The 19,062-nt window shown below is 51.0% G+C and overlaps 2 protein-coding genes across 2 annotated transcripts in view; one reads left to right on the top strand and one right to left on the bottom strand.

Annotated features, from left to right (window-relative positions):
* The first annotated feature begins 779 nt into the window (after positions 1-779).
* Positions 780-6,196, top strand: TRMT10B (tRNA methyltransferase 10B). The gene is made up of 8 exons (XM_055700190.1): positions 780-960; positions 1,041-1,149; positions 1,245-1,369; positions 2,647-2,799; positions 3,388-3,466; positions 4,314-4,381; positions 4,700-4,823; positions 5,459-6,196. Exons 1-8 carry the CDS (start codon positions 802-804, stop codon positions 5,563-5,565), a joined length of 924 nt encoding a protein of 307 aa, XP_055556165.1. The 5' UTR covers positions 780-801; the 3' UTR covers positions 5,566-6,196.
* Positions 6,197-7,634: 1,438 nt separating this feature from the next.
* The window catches only part of FRMPD1 (FERM and PDZ domain containing 1), a 60,063-nt gene continuing 48,635 nt past the window's right edge, over positions 7,635-19,062 (bottom strand). Inside the window, 10 exon segments of the mRNA XM_027813131.2 lie at positions 7,635-8,466; positions 8,468-9,957; positions 11,344-12,150; positions 12,817-12,964; positions 13,396-13,578; positions 14,845-14,940; positions 15,338-15,464; positions 16,708-16,844; positions 17,137-17,256; positions 18,389-18,514. Of these exon segments, the coding sequence (XP_027668932.2) occupies positions 7,891-8,466; positions 8,468-9,957; positions 11,344-12,150; positions 12,817-12,964; positions 13,396-13,578; positions 14,845-14,940; positions 15,338-15,464; positions 16,708-16,844; positions 17,137-17,256; positions 18,389-18,514 (3,810 nt within the window). The 3' untranslated portion in view covers positions 7,635-7,890.

Here is a 19,062-nt window from a genome sequence, read left to right as displayed (position 1 = left end):
GCGGGTTCCGCCCGCCGCGGGTTCCGCCCGCCGCGGGTTCCGCCCGCCGCGGGTTCCGCCCGCCGCGGGTTCCTGACGTGCGGAATCGAACTCTACCGCTCAAGGAGTTACAAAGCAGGTATGTTTATTGCGGCGCTGAGTGCAAGGGCGGTCGCTCCTCCTCACTTGCACACCGTTTCAACAAGCAGCCCGATATTTATTATACAAAGTCAGGCATATACAGAAAGGTTTCCGAGCATTCAGAATCCCCCTCTGGCGCCTCTTCAAGATGTATTTTCCAATTCCTTGGGCAGTTCCCTGAAGTTCCTGTTTATCTTTGCATACATTAATTATGCAGACATTAATGCTTGGTCCTTCCTTATTGTCCACTCTGAACACTCAAGCTAATACGTGCCCACGGGGCCGGTTTTAATCTGTATCACCACGATCCCCCGCCGGGGGATCCATCCTCTTTGGGGTGGGGGCCGTTGGAGAAAAGGACGAACTTTTCCCCTGGTTTGTTTTCTTTTAGCAGTTAGCATGCCCTAGTCAGACGGCTCCTTATTGGCATTCTCGTGGAGCTCATCTCCATCGGTACTAACTGTCCCTTCGCCAAGCGCTGAGCTCCTGCCCTTCGCTCTTCCTCTGGGGCTGATGTTTCTGTTACCTGTGCAGCTTCTGCCTGCTGCAGCGCTCTACGTTTGTCACTGTCCCCACCCTCCCCTCCGCGGCACCGGGAGAGGCGAGCCGCGGTGGCCCCGAGGGGACGTGGCCAGCGAGCTCCTCCCCCCCGCCCCGGAAGCGGAAGCGGAAGCGGCGCCGATGGCGGGCGGCGGGAGCGATGAGGAAGCGGCGCCAATGGCGGGCGGCGGGAGCTGGCTTGAGGCGGAGGCGGCCTGCGAGGCCCTCCGCTTGCTGCGTATCGAGCCGTCGGCCGTCGGGCCCGACGCGGGGCGGGTGGGCGGCGCGGCGCGGTGCTCGGTAAGTGCCCCCGGGACGGGACGCGGCGCGGGCTCGGCGGCGGTAGGCCCGCAGGCCTGAGGCCCCGCTGACGCCCTCAGAGGAACGTGCTGCGGAAGCGGAGGCGCTGGGAGCGGGTGCTGGCGGCCAAGAGGATGAAGCGGCGGCAGGAGCGGGAGAGGAGCCGGGCCCGGCGGGCCCAGGGGGCAGGTGAGCGGCAGGGCGGCACGGAGCGGCCCCGCCGAGGGGCCCCGGGCCGTGGGCGGACGTGGGGCCTGGGCTGCCTTCGGTGCTCTGCCTCCCAGGGGCTGCCCTCCGGGACGGTGGGAAGGTGCCGGCCACCCTCGCAAAGGAACGGCTTCTGCAGGCCCGGGCGGCGGGGCCCCGGCTTTGCGTGGACCTCGGCGTGGCCGATCGCATGACGGAGAAGGTACGAGGGTCCTGCTGTTACCGAAATCTCGGAACAAAGAATTTACCGACACCGATGTGATGTAGATAAGCAGACACTTCTTTATTGACGGTCGGGTGCGTGAGCGAGTCCTCTCACGATCAACGCACACCAAGCTTCAGAATCAGACACCATATAGAGAATGTATTCATTAAGTATTCATGCATAATCATGGTATTTCCTGAAAATCATTAACATACCCTCCTCCCGTCTCTGGTTCTGCGCAGTAAAGGTTAGAAAGGTCCAGAAATGGGTCTGGGGTACGATTTGGGTAGGTGGTATATGAGTCGGTGGTCGCGATCTCCCCCTGCCAGAATTGCCTTTTACTAAAGTTCACAGTTTCTTGGCAGGTAACTACAAGCTGTTCCAGTCAACTCCCCCCACTTCCCATTAATTCTGTATTCTGACATTTCAATACACTTTCTACATACAGAAGACTAGTCAAATGCAAAGAAATCCTCTCCCCAGTCTACCTGTAAATACTGTATCCAATTATCTTCAATCGTCTTGAATCTTAAGTCTGTTATCTACGTTCTAATCATTCCTACTAGGTGATTCTGACCTATGCTTTTGGCCTTGCTGCAGGGCTGTACAGAGGATTTCATAGCAGCTTTTGCTGTGCAAGCACGAGTTCCATTAAAATATATTTCTTATTCCAAATGATTTTATAAAATCAAATAAAGTCAATTAATTCTAACTTATTAGCAGATCTGGAACACTGCCTGCAGTGCCCTCCTGCCCCAGTGCTGCCTGCTGGCCTGGCAGGTCCTCAGGAGATGCCGGGGACGTGCCCCATCGCAACCTTGACACGGCCTGGCAGCTGTGCTTCTCCTCTGTCCGTCCCTCTATGGAAGGTGTCTAAGGGGGTGGAGGAGGTGGCTGGGGCCGCTTGCTGGCTTGTTCAAGCTGTGCTAAGAATCCCTCCAGCTCGCCTGCAGCCGGGGTGTGTTAGAGAACATGCAACAGCTTTTCTGGGTGCAGCCCCTGCGGGGGATGCTGGCCTGTCCTGCCTCTGCCTGTCCCTCGACCCCCGGGCCTGCCCACGTGCTGCCTGGTCTCCAGCACGGGCTGGCTGCACACCCAGCTCTCGGGGGGCTTCCCCAAGCTGTGCTCCCCACAAACAGCCTTTTCAGATCTTAGTAACCAGCCGGTGACACAAGCGTTGCAGACATCTGCAGACCCTGAATGCAACTTTTGTTGGTTGTGTTACCCCTTTGCTCCTAGACTTGTGAGTCATTGTGCTTGTTATTTGTTGGAAGGAAACAAGCCGCCTCGCATCCCAGATCAGGAGACTCTACGGGGCAAACAGGCGGGCCAAGAAGCCGTTTTGGCTCTGTCTGACAGAGTTCGTGGTGGGTTCGTTGATCTACAAGGAGTGTCTTCGCATGAACGACGGCTTCTCCAGTTACTTGGTAAGGGTCTCTGGCCACAGTGGTTTCCAGGTTTGTAGCACCCCATAGCCATGGTGGTTGCCCTCAGTTTTGGTCCGAGACAGGCTGCGGTGGGCTGGAACGAGAGCTGGGGGTGGCGTGGGAATGCAGCTCGGTGACAGGGGTTAAGGTCAGGTCTTCTTGCCCTTAGACAATGTCACAGCAGCGACATTGAGCCATGTGTTCTACAGCACTTGTGGGCCTGCACCTGGTAACGGTGAGGGGAGAAAAACACCTGAAGTGGAGATTCCTGAATCTCTTTAAGAATTCAGATCTCATTTAAAGTTAGGTAATTACTGCTGCTCTCCCTTCCTCAAACCACATTTAGGGATTTTGATGAGAAGAGAATTTAATGGATTTTGAGGGATATATTGTTCAGTGCTCATACAGAAACATTTTCCAATTTAAAAAAAAAATAAAAAAACAAACCCAAACTCTTATCTGTAGGAGTTCAAACACCTAAGTCGGTAGTGTCAAGTTCTGGTACGTTTGTGTCTGAGAATAGGTTTTGCTCTGAGAGATGGACTTGGGGCAAATGGCCTGCTTTTCTCCCTGTCTTGCATTTTTCAGATGGATACAACTCAAGAAAGTTACCTGGACCTATTTCCTTTAGATGCGATTGTTTATCTCACTCCTGACTCCGACAATGGTAAATATTTTACATGCTTTAGGCACAGAGGAACTGGGGAAAGATGTTGATTTTTAAGCTTTTCTTCTTAAGACTGTTTCATACTTCAGGTGATTCGATTCCAAGCATTTGCTGTCTCAAATTGCAAGACGTACCCTGTACTTGTATCTGATGCTAAACCTATTCCTGTTTCCATCTGCTGTGACAGGGGATGAGGTTTTGACTCAGGGTTGTGTGTGATCTGCAGCAGACTGAACTTAAAACCTGTGTGTAGACCCACTGCCGTTTGTAATGCTACGAAGGGGCGAAGTGGAGATGCTGGGGCAGTTTTGGATACAGTCTAAATGACATCTTTCTCTGAAATAATGCAGCAGCTACAACGTTCCCGTGATTGCTTCATTTGCTGCTCTGTGTGTGTTCTCCTCTTCCTCCATTTCTGACTGCCCATATATTTCTGGGGATGTAGATCCCTTTCTTGTTTGATGCAAATGCCTTACTCTGATAAAGAATCTGTTAAGGGTTGGGAAATGTTTTAGGAGGTGAGTGGGAGGCGTCTGCAGGCTGCTTGGGATCAGACGGACACATCAGCCACATCTCAGAACTGACAATGGTTAAGGGGAACAACGTGTGATATCTCTGGTGCTTTGTGCTTTCAGCCTGAGTCTGATCTCCCCCTTCAGTCAGCCTGCCTGCAGTTCAGGCGGACCCTTCCGTCTCTGAAGCTTCACACTCCTGCACAGCCTGAGGCTACAGGGTGAAGGGCAGCTCTGTCCACAGCATTCTCATGGAAGTGGAGTCTTGCTCAGAGAAGGGTGTAATGCAGAATTTTACTGTTGTGTGGTGGTGAGCAAGTAATCTTTTTTTCTAGTCCTTGAAGATATTGATCCAAATAAAGTGTATGTCCTTGGAGGCCTGGTGGATGAAAGTATTCACAAGGTGAGTAGTATTCACTTGTCAGAACCTGAGGCTGTTGGCTTCCCCATTCTCTCATGAGAGCAGAGACGTCCCCGTTAGTAGCACCTGGTGCTGCTGCTGCATCAATTCGACATATCACTATTGTGCCAACACCCATCTTTCCTCAAGGTTCTGTGGGGATCCAGCACCAGGCTGAGAGACTGCAGCAGTCACAGTGAAACAAGCCCCGGGACGGTTTTCACCTTCGTAGCTGCTTGTACCCAAAATGATGTGCGTGCTCTGTGCTCTGCATGTGCAAGTTTGTGCGCACAGGGCACCTTGTTCTTATTTCTCTTGCAGAAGCTGACCCTGCAGAGGGCACAAGAGCAGTCCTTGCAAACAGCCCGCCTCCCCATTCGTGAGTACATGGTGAAAGCAGTTAACACCAAAAACTACCACTCGGAGACGCTGGCCATTAATCAAGGTGCGAGGCTGCGCTGTGTCCTGTCGGTTGCCTGGGCTGGAGGAGGGGGGGAGGCTGTCGAGCACTAAGCAGTGGTTTGCAAAACGGGGGCCCAGTGCTCAGTAATGGGGGGAGAAGCCATTGCCGTCTCCATCAGCACAAGCAGAGGGGGCAGAGGGCACTGCAGAGCACCAGGCATAGCTGCTGGAGGCCACTGCGTGTTCTAGGGGAGCCCTGATGTGGAGACACGGGTATGATGTGCTTCCGGGTGTATGGTCAGTGGCACAGACAGGACAGCACGGGTCCGTCAGCGTGGTGACTGCGGGCACCTTGCTTTAGTTGACGCAGCCTCTGCTGTTCCTAACCAGAGCTCCCCAAAGCCATCTTCAAATTAGCCTCACTCACTCACTCACTCACTCACTCACTCACTCACTCACTCACTCACTCACTCACTCACTCACTCACTCACTCACTCACTCACTCACTCACTCACCAGATTTGACATGGGAGGGAATGCAGACTCCATGCTAACCTTCTCTGGCATCAGCTATTACCACGTCCTGATGTTTTGCAATCGGGGTGGTGGTGGTGGTGTATTGTAGAGCCTGCTACTGATACACCGGTTTCACAGCGTGGTACATCTCTGTTCCCAACAGTCTTTGATGTCTTAGCAACTTACTACGAGACGCGATGCTGGCCAGCAGCTTTGAAAGCGGGAGTTTCTTCTGGAAAAGGTTATGTGCTACCAGATGCGGGGAAATAAGTGGAAATACCTCAGCGTGACAATGCACAAGAAAACTCTTTTTATTTTTTGATGGTAAGGAGCTGTGCATACAAGAAAGGCAAACTCCAGATTTCAAGCAGAGTAACCAGCATGAATGTGCATAGAGAAAACAGCTCTGCTTAAATCTTGTTTGAGGACCTTGTCGAGAGTGTCGTGTTCTACCTCAGCAGTACAATGCTGGGAATTACTTTTCCCCTTGAACAGAAAAAAAACCCCACAACTGATTGAGCCCTGGGATCAAGTGAAAACTTGACAGGAATTCAGTTTTGCTTCATTGCAGATGCTGCTTAGAGTGTTTCTGACTCCTGCATCTACATTTGTTCTGGAACAGGGATGAGAGCTTTAGGCTATTTCACCTCGATTAAACAGTAAGTAAGGTGAAGTTAGAATTGCAAAGCTCGGTGGTGAGGAAGATTCCTTCCCACGGAAAAAGGACAGTGCTGTTTCAGCTGGGGAACACCACATGGGAAGTGGCTCCCCAGTGGAGAAACTATTCTTAGGTGCACCATGTCCTAACTACTTTAAACCAATTGAAGACTTGGCGAGTTGTTGAAGCCTACAGCTAATTCTGTGCATCTACGCTAAAATAAAATGTTTACTCTTAAACTCCGATTGCATCTTTACAGTTACTGGTGGTTGTTGCTCCCCACACAAGCTGAATTTGTGTTTGCTGGTGCCCGTTGCTTTGCTGTGCCCTCCGGGTTCACCCAGCATCCCACGTGCTCTTCCAGTTCTTACTCTTCATGTCTCCCTGTTCCATCAGCTGTTGTGTGTAGTTAGAGGTCTGCACTTGGGCTCCTGTGTAAGAGACTTTAACCTGCTACTTGAGCCCCTGAGTTTGCTAGGTAGCAGCATATGCTAACCCAGTGGCTGGAGGTACTGTGGCCACCCTGTCCCTGTCTGGTCAGCAGAGCAGACTGCCCTTGGCTTGCTAGCTTGGCTGTCTGCAGGCACAGTGCGAGAGCAGCGGTTCTGGGGGGTTTGGTGCAGGGATAACAAAGGTTGCTGGGTGTTTGCTTGCCTGGCTCTTGGGAATCTGCCTGGATAGAGAGGTCTCCGAGGGGCTGTGACACTCCTTTCTGCCCCAGCTGCTCTCCTCTTCCACACCTGGGTTCAACTGCAAGGACTTGCCTTAAAGCCCTCCAGAAGCATTCCATGGAACGAGCCAAAAAAAAGTGGAGGTGGCCTCCCTCTGATGTTACAGAACCACAGGACAATACTGTCCCCATGCTGCCCTGGTGCTTGGGGACAGAAGTGTGTGCAGCATCCCTCGGAGGAGGAAGTCCCAAAGTTAGATGCCAGCAATCGGGGACCTGCCTCTGCTGTCTTCATCCTGGGGGGTGGGGGGGTGAAATCGCGCCTCCAGCACCGGAGTGCTGACTAGGATGCGCAACAGGATGGTACCTAAGGGCAGATGGCTCATGCTTGCCAGGGCTGTGCCGTGCGCGATGGGAGAAGAGCTACTGAAAAAGCTGGCAAAAGAGGCTTGCCCTCTCCTAGGGAGGCCGGCGTAACGGGTCATCCTCACGGCTGTGAAGGTCATTTCAGTCTGAAGGCCTTACCTGTGCCTTCTGGAAGACACGGATCCAAAGTAGCGTGGAGGGTTAATGAGGGACTTTCTCCAGCGCTAGCAAAACGGGAATAGAAAAGCTGGCTGACACAGAAACCGTATCGGAAGAGTAGGATATGGTGTTGCCTCCCTCACCCCGGACAACTCTCTCTTCTGCTCTTGTAAGGCGACACAGCTAAATACTAGTATATAGTTTTGTTGCCAAAGAGGTTTCTCTTACAAGCCCAGGCACATCCTCAGCCACAGGAGGTGGCCAGAGCAGCCTGCGTTCCTTCGCACTGCTATTTGACATCGCTCTACTTCCGGGTCTGCCTTGGAGAGTAAGGAATGGGAGGAAGGGCAGGCCAAAAAGCCCCACCTTTCTCCACAGGTGACAGAAGGTGGCTAGGACAACCCTTTGAGACTGGCCACCTGCCAGGCCTTTGGGAAGTGAGGGACAAGCCCCAGGCAAGATACATAAAGCGTTGAGAGCGCTCTGTGAGTTTGCCTCTTACATACAGATTGTGTACGCAGAATTCCACGAAGCTAGGCTGGAGGGCAGGATGCCCTGCCCTGTGCCCACCCCCCGGCCAGGGCAGCTCTTGGCGCAGCGAAGCCAACATGCATGGACAAGTCCCGTGACCGTTATTGATGCTACACATCCTGATGGGGAGAGCCTGTTAGGGTAGAGAAGGGAACGCGGCTGGGCTCTTCCCCACCCGATGCGTGTGTGTGCGCGCCACCGAACCGCCCCGTCACGACAAGGGGGGTACCCTGAACTGCTGCAGGAGACAAAACATGGCAGCTGTAAAGGCTGTATGTTGGTGGGCGAGGAGCTTGGCACCCAGATCTGGGCAGCCTTGCCTGTGAAGCTGCTGGTGAACGGCCTGCACAAGCTGGTGGTAGGTGCCCACCACATCCACAAGCGCGGCCCCGAGCTCCTGCTGCCTCTGCCTGCACAGCTGGCAGTGCGTCACCTGGAAGCAGGCCACTGCTAGCTGGACCAGGTGGTCAAACGTCACCCTGAGTGCCCCCTGCAGCTCTTGGAGGGACTGCTCTGTTTTCAGGAACTCCTGGCAACTGGACAGCAGCTCCTGAGAGGCTAATCCAAGGGCACCCTTACTTTCAGCACCCTGCTCTGCACATTGATCTTGCAGGTGGGTTGCTTCATTCCCAGAGAGCTTCCCAACGACCTCCTGAAGCTCTGTGGTGTAGGCTAGGAAGCAGGAGAAATCTGCAGGGCTCATTCTTGCTTGGTCCTTCAGCTGGCTGAGGGCTTGGACATGAGGGTCCTCCCATGCTGCATCCCTCCCAATGGAGACCGGGGTAACGGCTCAGAGAGGTCCCAGGAAGACCGCAGCCGCTGGATGGTGGTGTGGTGAGAGGCCCCACAAACGTGCTGCACGTGGGGATGGTGGTTTCATGTTCCCCCTTGTCATCAGCTCTATGGAAGCAGCTGATATAGGACAGCCGACAGCTGCACTTGTCCACCCCAAGCTGTGGTGGAGAGGTCATCTTCACTGTGGAAAAAGCCAAGGACCTGGTCATGATGGGGTCAGAAGGGGTCTGCTCATCCTTCTTGTAGTTAAAGCAGAGAAAGCAGAGTTTTGAAGCCCCATGATCTCCTGCTCTTTTCCCCAGTGAGCCCAAGGGAATTGGGCCTGAGGAGACGGAAAGCCTTAGAGATGGAGTCAGAGGAGAGTCCTTCCCCACCTCACCAGCCTGTTCTTTAGGAAGAGGGGTCTGAACAGGCTGCAGCTGCTTGTGAGCCCCATTTCCCATGTCTTTTCTGGGCTCTGCTTCATCCTGGCTGCTTACCAACTCTTTCTCAAAGGGTGATTCAGCTGGAGCTGTTTGCATCTCCTTTCTGACAGCATCAGCCCCCAGGCACCCACAGGTCTTCTGAGAGGCCAAAAGCTCTCGTGGGCTATCTACCCTTTCCTGAGATGGGCTGGGTGATGTGAGGTCCTGGTCCTGGGCAACCTCAAGGGGAGATGCCACACTGGGACCATGAGCTGATGGCAGCAGCATGTGTCCGTTAGCAGGGCAGGTTACCTCTTGGCCCAGGAATGGGGGTACATCACCAGTTGTATGCTGGGCTGCCACCACCTCACCCGCCTCCTCCAGTGCCACTTGGGCCAGCCAACTGCCGGTGGCCACACAGCTCTCCTCACTCAGCCACCCAGTACATGCCTTCATGGAGGAACTTCCCTCAGCAGCTCTGCTTTGTCCCCCAGGAAGGGGCACAGCTTCCTCCAGGGACAGGGAAGGTGGATGTACAGCATGTGCAGGTTGGAGACCACCGTCCACATGCGTGGTGACACCTGCACTCTCCTCCCTGTGCAGGTCACCTGGCAGGCGAACAGCTGAAATGGAAGAAAGCACAGAGTCAGTCAGTGATTTTGTTTCCAGGGTGTCAGGCTCCATTTCCATCAGGTCAGAAGATGTATTTGAGCTAGCAGCATCTCTCTGGGCCTGGGTGGCTGCAGGAAGCCCCAGTGCTGCATCCTTCTTGATGTCCTCTGACGAGCGTGGAGCAGGGCGCTGAGCAAGGCGTGGTGGGGAGGGTGGCCAGGAGCAGCAGCTCTGCAGAGAGCCTGGCAAAGCCAAGGGGAAAGTGACCTGCGAGGTGTAATCAGTTTTCAAGAAAGACCTCCTCTTCCTCAGGCTTTTGGTGTATGTCAGCTCCTTCTCCTTCCTGTGCTTCTCCCTTGCTGTCTGCCTTGTCATCAGGTCCTCCTCCAAGCTGTAACATCTTGGTTTCTTCAGGGTGCAGAAGGAGTTGTCTGTACCCTCTTGGGATGGGGACATCATATTGTAGCCTGCTGGCAAGAAAAAAAAAACCCATGCAAGTCAGGAAACAGCCACAGGCAGCGGAATATCCAGGAGTCTATGCAGTGGGCCAAAACGCTCTTTAACACAGGTCCTGCAATTGCAGGCATCAGTGTTTGGCAGCAAAGCCTGGCTCCCAAGTGCCAAAGAAAACTGTCCCTGTGTTATGATCAAGCACCCATTTGGAATCAGTTATGTCAAGCAAAACAGAGTCTGGGCCCATGGCTACAACTTAAAGTCCAAGAGCAGCGAAGAAGGGCACTGCGTAGTCTCTCCCCTTGTTTACTGGAGCTGCTTGATCTGACTGCAGGTACAGCTGTAATTCTCAAGTTAAATTTGGTGATAATTTTGGATAAACTCCAGCTACAGGGAGTACTGCCTACAGCTGTACCTCTATTAACACTGACAAGAAACACCAGAAATTCCAGGTTGCGAATTTCTGCTGAAATTCTGCTCGTCACAGGTTGTGTGTGTCCTGGCAAGTGAACCTCCTCAAGTGAACACAGTAATAGTCTTTAGCCCCTAATAAAATGGGTCAAAATCTGATCTTCAAAGTTCTAGAGAACATCCACCTGGGCAGGTGGTTTTTTTTTTTTAAAAAAAAGGTGCATTAAAAGTAGTAGCTTTATTCCACATTTCCAGACATAACAATTTAGTGCCTGAACATGGTATTGTTACTGTGCATCAATGCAAGGCAAAATTGTACCTACTACTAGGGAGCTGCTCAGCCACAAGGCTCCCTGACCCAGTTATGAAATATGCCCCTGACCCGAAAATTATTTTTGATCTTGGGTGTGCATGGAACAATAATATTTTACACTTTTTAGCTCTCCTCAGCTTGAAGGAAGATTGCAGAGTAAAGGTACTGTCTGACAATGGGAATATTTGCCACAAACCACCCTGTCGGTGCAGGGACACACATCTTTTCTGTGTTCTGTTTTTGGGACTCATCACTCTTTTCATCAGCCAAGATCCAGCTCACGTAGAAGGATGCACAGAACTTACTTACTCATGGAGTGTGTTGGCTTTAGGATCAAGCAGAGCCATACATCGGTATTCTGGAACTCCTGCAGAAACGTGAGAACTTTCCAGAACGCCAGACTCATTTCAAAACTGACCTTTTTCTAGGATCCAATGCTTAGATGTGATGACAAATCTCCCTGCAAAGCTGCGGCTCTGCCCCCTGTGTGCACACCCACTGTATTTCTGCTGAAGAGTGGCTCATGAAGAATGGGCGTTGAAAGGCCCTTCAAAAATCTTGGGAAAACTATGAAGAGCTGAAAGATTATCCCTCCAGGAAAACTTCACAGGGTAAACAGGCAACACCCCAGCCCAGGGGGTGGAAGGTGACCTGCATCACATGGGTGAGGGTTTACCTGCCAGGGCATCCAGAGGGCTGAGCCTGTCTGCAGCATCATAGAACTCCTCCTCAGAGCTGGTGTCACCAAAGCCCGGGGGTGGCTCCAAAATGAGGTCGCTTGCCTCTGCCATCCCTTCTGCTCCACACAGTGCCTCTTCCTGGGCCAACCCATCTTCCCAAGGGCTTCTTTGAAGGCTGCCCCCGATGTTGTTCCTCTCCATGCTGCCTGCAGGGGATACGCTGTAGCACAGGTTGTAATAGCCCACGGCGTTTTTCTCAGACAGCTTGGTCTCCAGCACAGACGCACCAGTGCCGTCCCCTCTCTGCTCAGAGGGTCCGTCTTCACACCCAGGCTCCTCTGCATGTGGCACCTGCAAGAAACAGAAGTAGTCTCTGGTTTCGGCCCTGCTGGAGCCTCCTGCAGCATGAATGGGGAAGCTCTTGTATGAGCTGCTCATCTCCTGCACTGTTGGTGTGTAGAAGTGGAAGAACTCCGGCCTGGAGGAAGAGCAAGCTTCCAACTCATCTTCCTCCAGTGCATCCATAGAGTCACTGGAGCCACTTGTCTTAAACCCTCGGCTCTCGGTGTTGGCTGAATCTGAAGTCTCGGATGCGCTGTCTGTTGCATTGTCACCCCCACCACACTGGTCACCTCCTCCAGCTTGGGGCTTTGTGCTGTCCTTCTCCAGACTGTGGAGCTCTCCCAGCTCCTCCTCCTTCCACTGGGTGCTGCTGTATGCTAAAGGAGCATCCACGCAATGCTCTGAGGAGGAATCCAGCTCCCAGGAGTCTTCAGAATCACTGCAAGTTCGAGATTCGTAGCCTGGGATTTAAACACATCTGTCAGCCCGTTCTTTGCAGCAGAAAGGAGGAACAGCCAGACAAAGGCTAGGAACTTGTCTGCACAGCAGGGATGCAAAGCCCACAGAGCTCTGCCCTCACTTGCTCCTCAGCAAACAAGGTGAAGAAGGTGCAATCTGAACTGCAGGGCCACAACCTGTCCGCAGAGGCTTGGTTCCTCCTGCCTGCTTTGCCTGTTTTTACTGCAGAGCAGTACCGGAGGGAGCTGCAGAAGAGCAGCCAGCTAAACCCTTACCTAAAGCCTCAGTCTGCAACACCTACGAGGCTGCAGTTACGCTGACAAGGGACAGGACAGCAAGGCAAACAGATCCTCTCTCTCCTGGCTGAGGGATGCCAGCAGCAGGGAAATTGCTCAGGAGGCTGGTGAAAAGAGCACAAGCGCTCAGTGCCGCGTTTGCCATTTCGATGACAGGCACTCAGCCTTCACTTCCCGGGAAAAGCTGCCAGTTACTGGTGCTCTTCCCCTGCCCAACGTGTCTGGGGGTGATGGAAACCTGGCACTGCACACCCCTAGGCTACTGGTCTAGTATGATGCTATTCCCAGGAGGAAATAACACCTTTAATGCTGGAGGATCCACCCACTTTCTCCCCACCCTTTGGCCAAAAAATGACTGGGGTTTTTTTAAACCTTCTTCAGCCGAGACACGATGCAGTTGCTGGTTTTTCTCTCCCCAGGTAAATATGGAGATATTTGCATCCACGAACAGTCTGTAATAGCCAATGATGAGGCAGACAAGATCTTTTGCACTGTTTGATTCCAGCAGCAGAGTCAGCAGCTTTTTTGGTGAGGGGGTGGTGGTGGTGGAGGAAACAGTAAAAAATGTTAGCATAGACAAATACCGCTTGTATGACAATCTGCAACTACGTGCTGCACACTGAAAATCCATTCCCTCTCCCATACTGCCATCATTGCAGAGCACTCTGTTTCTGCATGAGGCACAGAGAAAGATGAGCAATTGGTTTTTTCTCGTTTTGTTTCTTTCATATGTCTCACTGATGGAGTACTGCAGGAAGAATCACTTTCCTTCAGTCATTTTGTATTCTTCCTATGAGCTTTCCCTTCTGAGTCTGTTCTAAGCCTTTTGTACTGATGACACCATCACCTAAATGTCAGATTTTGAAAAGAATAGACGGTGTGAATAACTCCTCTACTTCCTCTCTGGCCCCGACACAACCACATGCTGGCCATCATGAAAGGACCGCATACCTTCAGATCCTGCAGGTAGATTTTCACCATGCTCACTTTTTCAGACTCCTCTGTAAGCTCCACCCTGCTGATGTTTGCAAACTCCGCCAGACTTGTTATGATGTTGAGCTTATTATTGATAATCTGGCTCACCCCATACTTGGCACCCACCAGCAAGGCAACATATGATTCTCTGTCCTGTAGCTGTAGGGGGAAAGGTTAAATGTGTAGCAAAAATCTCAGCAGGAACCCATTCACCTGTGCCAGGCAGGGACTCCTCAGCCATCTGATCTTGCGTGGTACCTGAACACTGGACTCTCTTTACAACTGGGCTGTAACCATCAGCAAAGGAGCCCCTCGTTACTTACAGGCAGTCAGGTCACCTGCTCCTGGCCGTTCTCTTCTCTGCCTTGGGGACCGCCAGCTCCCCTGTGCCCCCCAAGGCAGGTAGCCCCAGAGATGCATCAGCCATCTAGCAGATCCAAAGAGGTGGGCAGCAGCAGGTTGCTATCGGAAGTGTCACCTGCCAGGCTGTGCCAGACAGACCTAGCGAGACCTACTGGAGCTGGCCAGAAACTTCACGAAGGCATTTTTGACTTCGGAAGAAATGTCAACACTTTCTGTTAGCATCAGACACTTAAAAAAATTATGTAATGCCCGTATAATTTGGAAGAAATCATTCTCTTTGCGCACAAGTGCAGACCTAGGAATTACTGCAACCCATCAGTAAGGTCCTCTACTGGTACAGAGCTACCTGTGCTGCTCAGCTCTCTGTACTAAACAGCTGTGGTTCACAGTTCAGTACAGATCCAAGTGGGGACAGGTGAAAAAAACCCAACCAAACCAAAACAAGAAACTTCTTGTGATAAGGGAAATGTTCTTTTTTACAGTAAGGTTTAAGCGTGACAAATATATTTCCAAGAGTTCATGAACCACCCCCAAGATCTCTTCAGTAATTTACAACATACCAAATATAGACAGCTCACCTGAAGAGCAAGAGTGAAAACTTTCCATTAGAAAAAATATGCATAATTTTGTGTAGGCTGGTATGCTGTTCACTTCAATGGAACTATGCTGAGTTACCCTAGCAGAGGCTGTCACCAGTATTTATTATGACATCCCAGGACAAGGAAAAGCGATGTGACTGGGGCTGGCTGAAACAGCACCGCCAAGGCTAATGTTACATTTTCTATGAGCATCAAAGCAAAGATAGGGAAGGAGACTCAGTAAGAGGTTGCTAGTCTCACATCAACAATCAATTCAGAAAAATATTTCAATATTTCTGCTTTACCTAGGGTTTGCTTTGGTTAAGACACGATCTTACCCACTGGTGAAGAAAAAGGGTTAGAACTGCTTCTTGTGCCCTAACTTTGCAGTTATTGTCCAAGTACACTGTCATAACAGGTGCAGAAAGCAAGGCAATAGGACAGTACGCCAAAACCCGATTACATAAATAAACAGCACTCGTACCATCAGGGTGGCATTAAAGATCTTCCCATTGTACATCTTTAGGTCTCCCAGTATTTGCAGGTAGCTCAGGCGCACTTGAACTGCTGCGAGCATATGCTTCATTTTGCAAGAGAAGAAATACTGTTTAGGAACATGACAGATTGATGTTTGCGAGCTAGCCTGTAGGCTATAAGATGTTCTTTTGATACAGGACTTAGTATTTGACCAACGCATCTAGCTTGGTCTGGATAGGCCACAGATGTACAGGACCATCCCACATTACCACGGCTGCCGTTTGGCAACCCCGCAAGCAAACTGCAGCAGAACACACTGCACAGGGATATTAGCGTTACGTGTGCAGCAGAGGAAGTTACAAGAGGAAAAGATACGAGAAAAGCCCCAAGTGATGCCACAGAGAAGCAACCCACAGAGGAAAGACATTGCCTTTTTGGCCTGGAGAGATGCAGCCGCCATCCTGGGGGGCAGCACCTTGAACCCAGGGGACACACACTACCTTCTGCCGAGGGTCCAGTAGCACCTGGTTACGCTTCATGTGGTAGCTGATGGCTTTCTTGATGTCCTTCCCACTCATGTTTCGAAGCAAAGTTGGTGAGATGAAGTTTTCGATTCCCCAGTCCCTCCTGCCGGAAAGACAGGAAAGGAAGCAAAGGGGACCCCCAGCTGTGCTGTTCCCCAGCCACACAGTAAAATGTGCAGCAGGGCAGCTGGCCAGAGGTAGGGAAAGGCAAAGACACCATGCTAGACCAGGATGCACCCAGCCTCAGGGTGCTGTAACACGTCTGCATGGCTCATGCAACCTGCCTGCCTCACGCACATTCACTCCTGTGTGCATCTGCTTCTGGGTTCGGAGGTGGGGTTGGAGCAGCGTGCACTTTCAGGTAGAATGCCTCTTTTTACGTGGTTATACAGGAGACAACCTACAAGCTTCGTCAGCATAATGGTCTTCACCTGTCCTTGCCACACAGCGGATGAAGATTCTGCCTTTACAGTCACTTTCCTTCGGTCACAAGACATTGTGACATTACATTTTGACATCTCCAGTTCCCTAGACCCAACGCTGTGGGCCATCTGTTCTGCTGAACAGTTTGTTCAAGCCCCCGCATTAAATATTCAGGAACCAAGAATGCTGCATTTGTCTACAGTCGCTTCTCACTCTCCAGTAACTCTAAGTGGTTAGAGATGTCTGGCTGTATGCAAGGTATCAGTGGTGCTTGCATGGGCTGGCAGAAGCTCAACGGTGCAGTTACCACACTGTTATTTAATTACTGGCTCATCACAAGTTCTTAAAGCAGGGTTGCTCTTTAGGGCAAGCGTGGTCTAAGACCACTGCCGTGCAGCACAGCACACCTGCTGCTTGTGAAAGCATTTATTTTTTTTTTCCCCAGATCCCACTACTTCACAGGACCTATCACCTATGTTGAAATTAGATACTTCTGATGTAGCTCTGGTGGATGAAGAGATGTAAAGTACTGGCTGTGCAAAGCTGATGATTATCCTCTCTCTCAACTACTGCATGCAAATCTTAGTATACTGGCAGGAGCAGCCCAGCTAACCACAACTATGTGAGAGGCTGGCAATTTCACGTCCCCGCTCTAACTACAGTACAGAACCTCCCTCAGTTTAGGGATGTGCCCAGACGCTATAAGGTCCAGATTGTTCAAGCAGCTCAGCCGGTTAAAGACAGGGAGGCTTGTGAAGCCACCTTGCCCTAAAATGACTGGCACAACCAAGAGACTGCAGTCTCTCTGGGTCAAAGACAGTTTTCTATCCAGAATGGGCAAACATAGAGCTGATGCCACTTTTAGTTGGCTCCTTCTTTTGCCAGGCTTAGTCACAACATGATACAGAAGTCTGGGAACTTACTCAATGTATTTCAAGGATACTTTCTGTGGCTGAGCACAAGCATAGATCCTCTCCTGTATGTGTAGAGCAGCTAGACGTAATGCCACACTGCATTTCATTTCCACAGCAAATCTTTCATGAAGTACGTCGCTGCAGCTCTGGAACAAAGAGAGCAGAGTTAGCATGATGACAGGAGCTCAAGAAGTCAGGATATGGCTACCATGAACCAAATAAACGAAGCCACCTGGCTCATTTCAATCTCTTTCTGTTAAAAAGCCAACTAATAGTTGATTTAAGAATTTAAGGCAAACTGAATCCGAATGCTCTGTTTTTAAGAGCTTTGCATTTCACAATCCTATAACTGAACTGGCCTGAAGTATGCTTTGGTTTCAAGCAGAAATGAGAATTGGGTGAGAAGAGATCCTGAAGCATGGAATGCCTCGATTTCACCTGCAGGTAGAGATACTCAAAGGCAATTGGGTCTTCCTGCAGGAGGTCTAAGGGATCCTTTGGGACAAAGCAGACTCTGAAGAGGCACCGGTAGTCATGACATTCTCGTTTTTGGACCACCTGCAACAGACAAACAGCATTACGCCACAACTACTGCTGTAGTCCCTCCCTTCACAAATGCACAGTAAGCCTCTGGCTTGTATGAACTCATAGAAATCATGTAAAGCTACTGGCAACTGGGCTGGCTGCAGATTAGCTGTTGTCCTTCGCAATCAGAAGGAGACTGCTAGGGTTTGTAATTTTATCTTTGGTTCTTCTGGTTTTTTACTTCTCCCTGTGGTAGCTTGGAAGTCCTTTGACAGCAAAACTTCATTAAATACCCATTGATCTCGTATACCTGCAGTAGATAAGCTAGGACAGAGGCATGAAGGCCATATAATGACAGAGGAAAGGGCAAGCTTCTCTGCTTTTAACGTCAGTCATAAGATACAGCAGTGCTAAACAGACACTTGGTTCATCATCATAATGTCAATACATTAACCCCTGCATTATAAATTAGCATATTTTATTCTGGGCAAATCCTATACAGGCTCACCAACTCAAACAAAGCAGAAATTCTCAGGCACGCGTGCTCAGCGGTTGGACAGCATCAGCTACTGAACCTTCTCTGCATCACAGTGGATCACCAATCAACAGTCAACAGCACGGAGATGAATCTACCAAGTGGGCACATTCTCACACCTTAGATCAGCTCAGATTTACTAGCAGAGCAACAGAATTACTGTCAGAGCTAACCTCATGTTTGCAGATTGAGAATTTCATCCAAGTGGCACCTGGCTGGATTAACTCTCTTGACTACCTACGGAATCGTAAATAGCTGGGTATGCAGCTATTTTAAGACGGTCTCAAACAGTCCTCTGTAGATGGACCTGTCTGATAGGTGGCACAAAGCATGTTCATCCTCAGTCGTCTGATGTAGTCCAAGCAGTACCAGCCCACAGGTATTGCTCTGTGGGCTCTCTAAACAATGTGATGCTTATGAAAGCACCATTTCTCCAAAGGCTCTGGTCAATGTAGGGGTGACACATGCAACAGGCAGAGAGGACAGCATCTCTGGAGATGGGGCCGAGCTCATTCCCTCTTGTGACACTGTCACGAGCTCAGCTCTCTCTGCATCTCACCGGCCACAATTCATTCGTACTGGTGCCCCCTCCCAGCATGGCTGCAAGGACATGCAAGGGGCTCTTCTCACCTGCTCAATGAGCTCCTCCTCATGCAGCAGGTGGATCTTTGCCATGTTGTACTGCTCCTCCAGAGCAAGGGCAAAGTGCACAATGCTTTGGATGGAGAGCTTCTCCTTCAAGGTGAGAACAATGTCCTGAGAAGGGAAGGCACATAAATGGTCAAACAGAATTCAGACACAGAGCTGCTGAGCACCACTAGCACACCACACAAACATGGATATTTCCAGCCTGTGCTGGCAGCTGTGTGGGACAGCACTGAAAGGGCACTGGCCAGACACAAAATTCTCTGCAGCCAAGAACATGCCTGGTGCTGCAACACAGCATGACATTTTTAGTGCTGTTTCACAGGAAACTAATGCCTATATGATGTACTGCTTATACCTCTTCACTGACCACTTCTGGACCCATCGACCTAGACAAACCACAGAGGTCTCAAGGTTATACAAAGCCTGCAAGTTGATCAGAAGTGAAGGCATGGGAGACGGCAGCCTCTTTGGAACACCAAGCAGAAGCTTGGCAGGTAGCTGCTGTGCCATCCCAGCTGGATGTCTGGGCAATGAAAGAATATGCCAGTCAGGCAGTCAGCAGGATGGTCGTCAGAGCCACCCATGTCCACTGATGCCAGCCAGCTGGTAAGGAAGGGAGTCAAGGGAACTGCAGAGGAAGCACAGATAAAGGGAGG

This window comes from Falco cherrug (genome assembly GCF_023634085.1).
Source record: "Falco cherrug isolate bFalChe1 chromosome W unlocalized genomic scaffold, bFalChe1.pri SUPER_W_unloc_1, whole genome shotgun sequence".
NCBI lineage: Eukaryota > Metazoa > Chordata > Aves > Falconiformes > Falconidae > Falco > Falco cherrug.
Note: the sequence above shows the minus strand (reverse complement) of the source record. Positions and strands in the feature narration are given on the sequence as shown.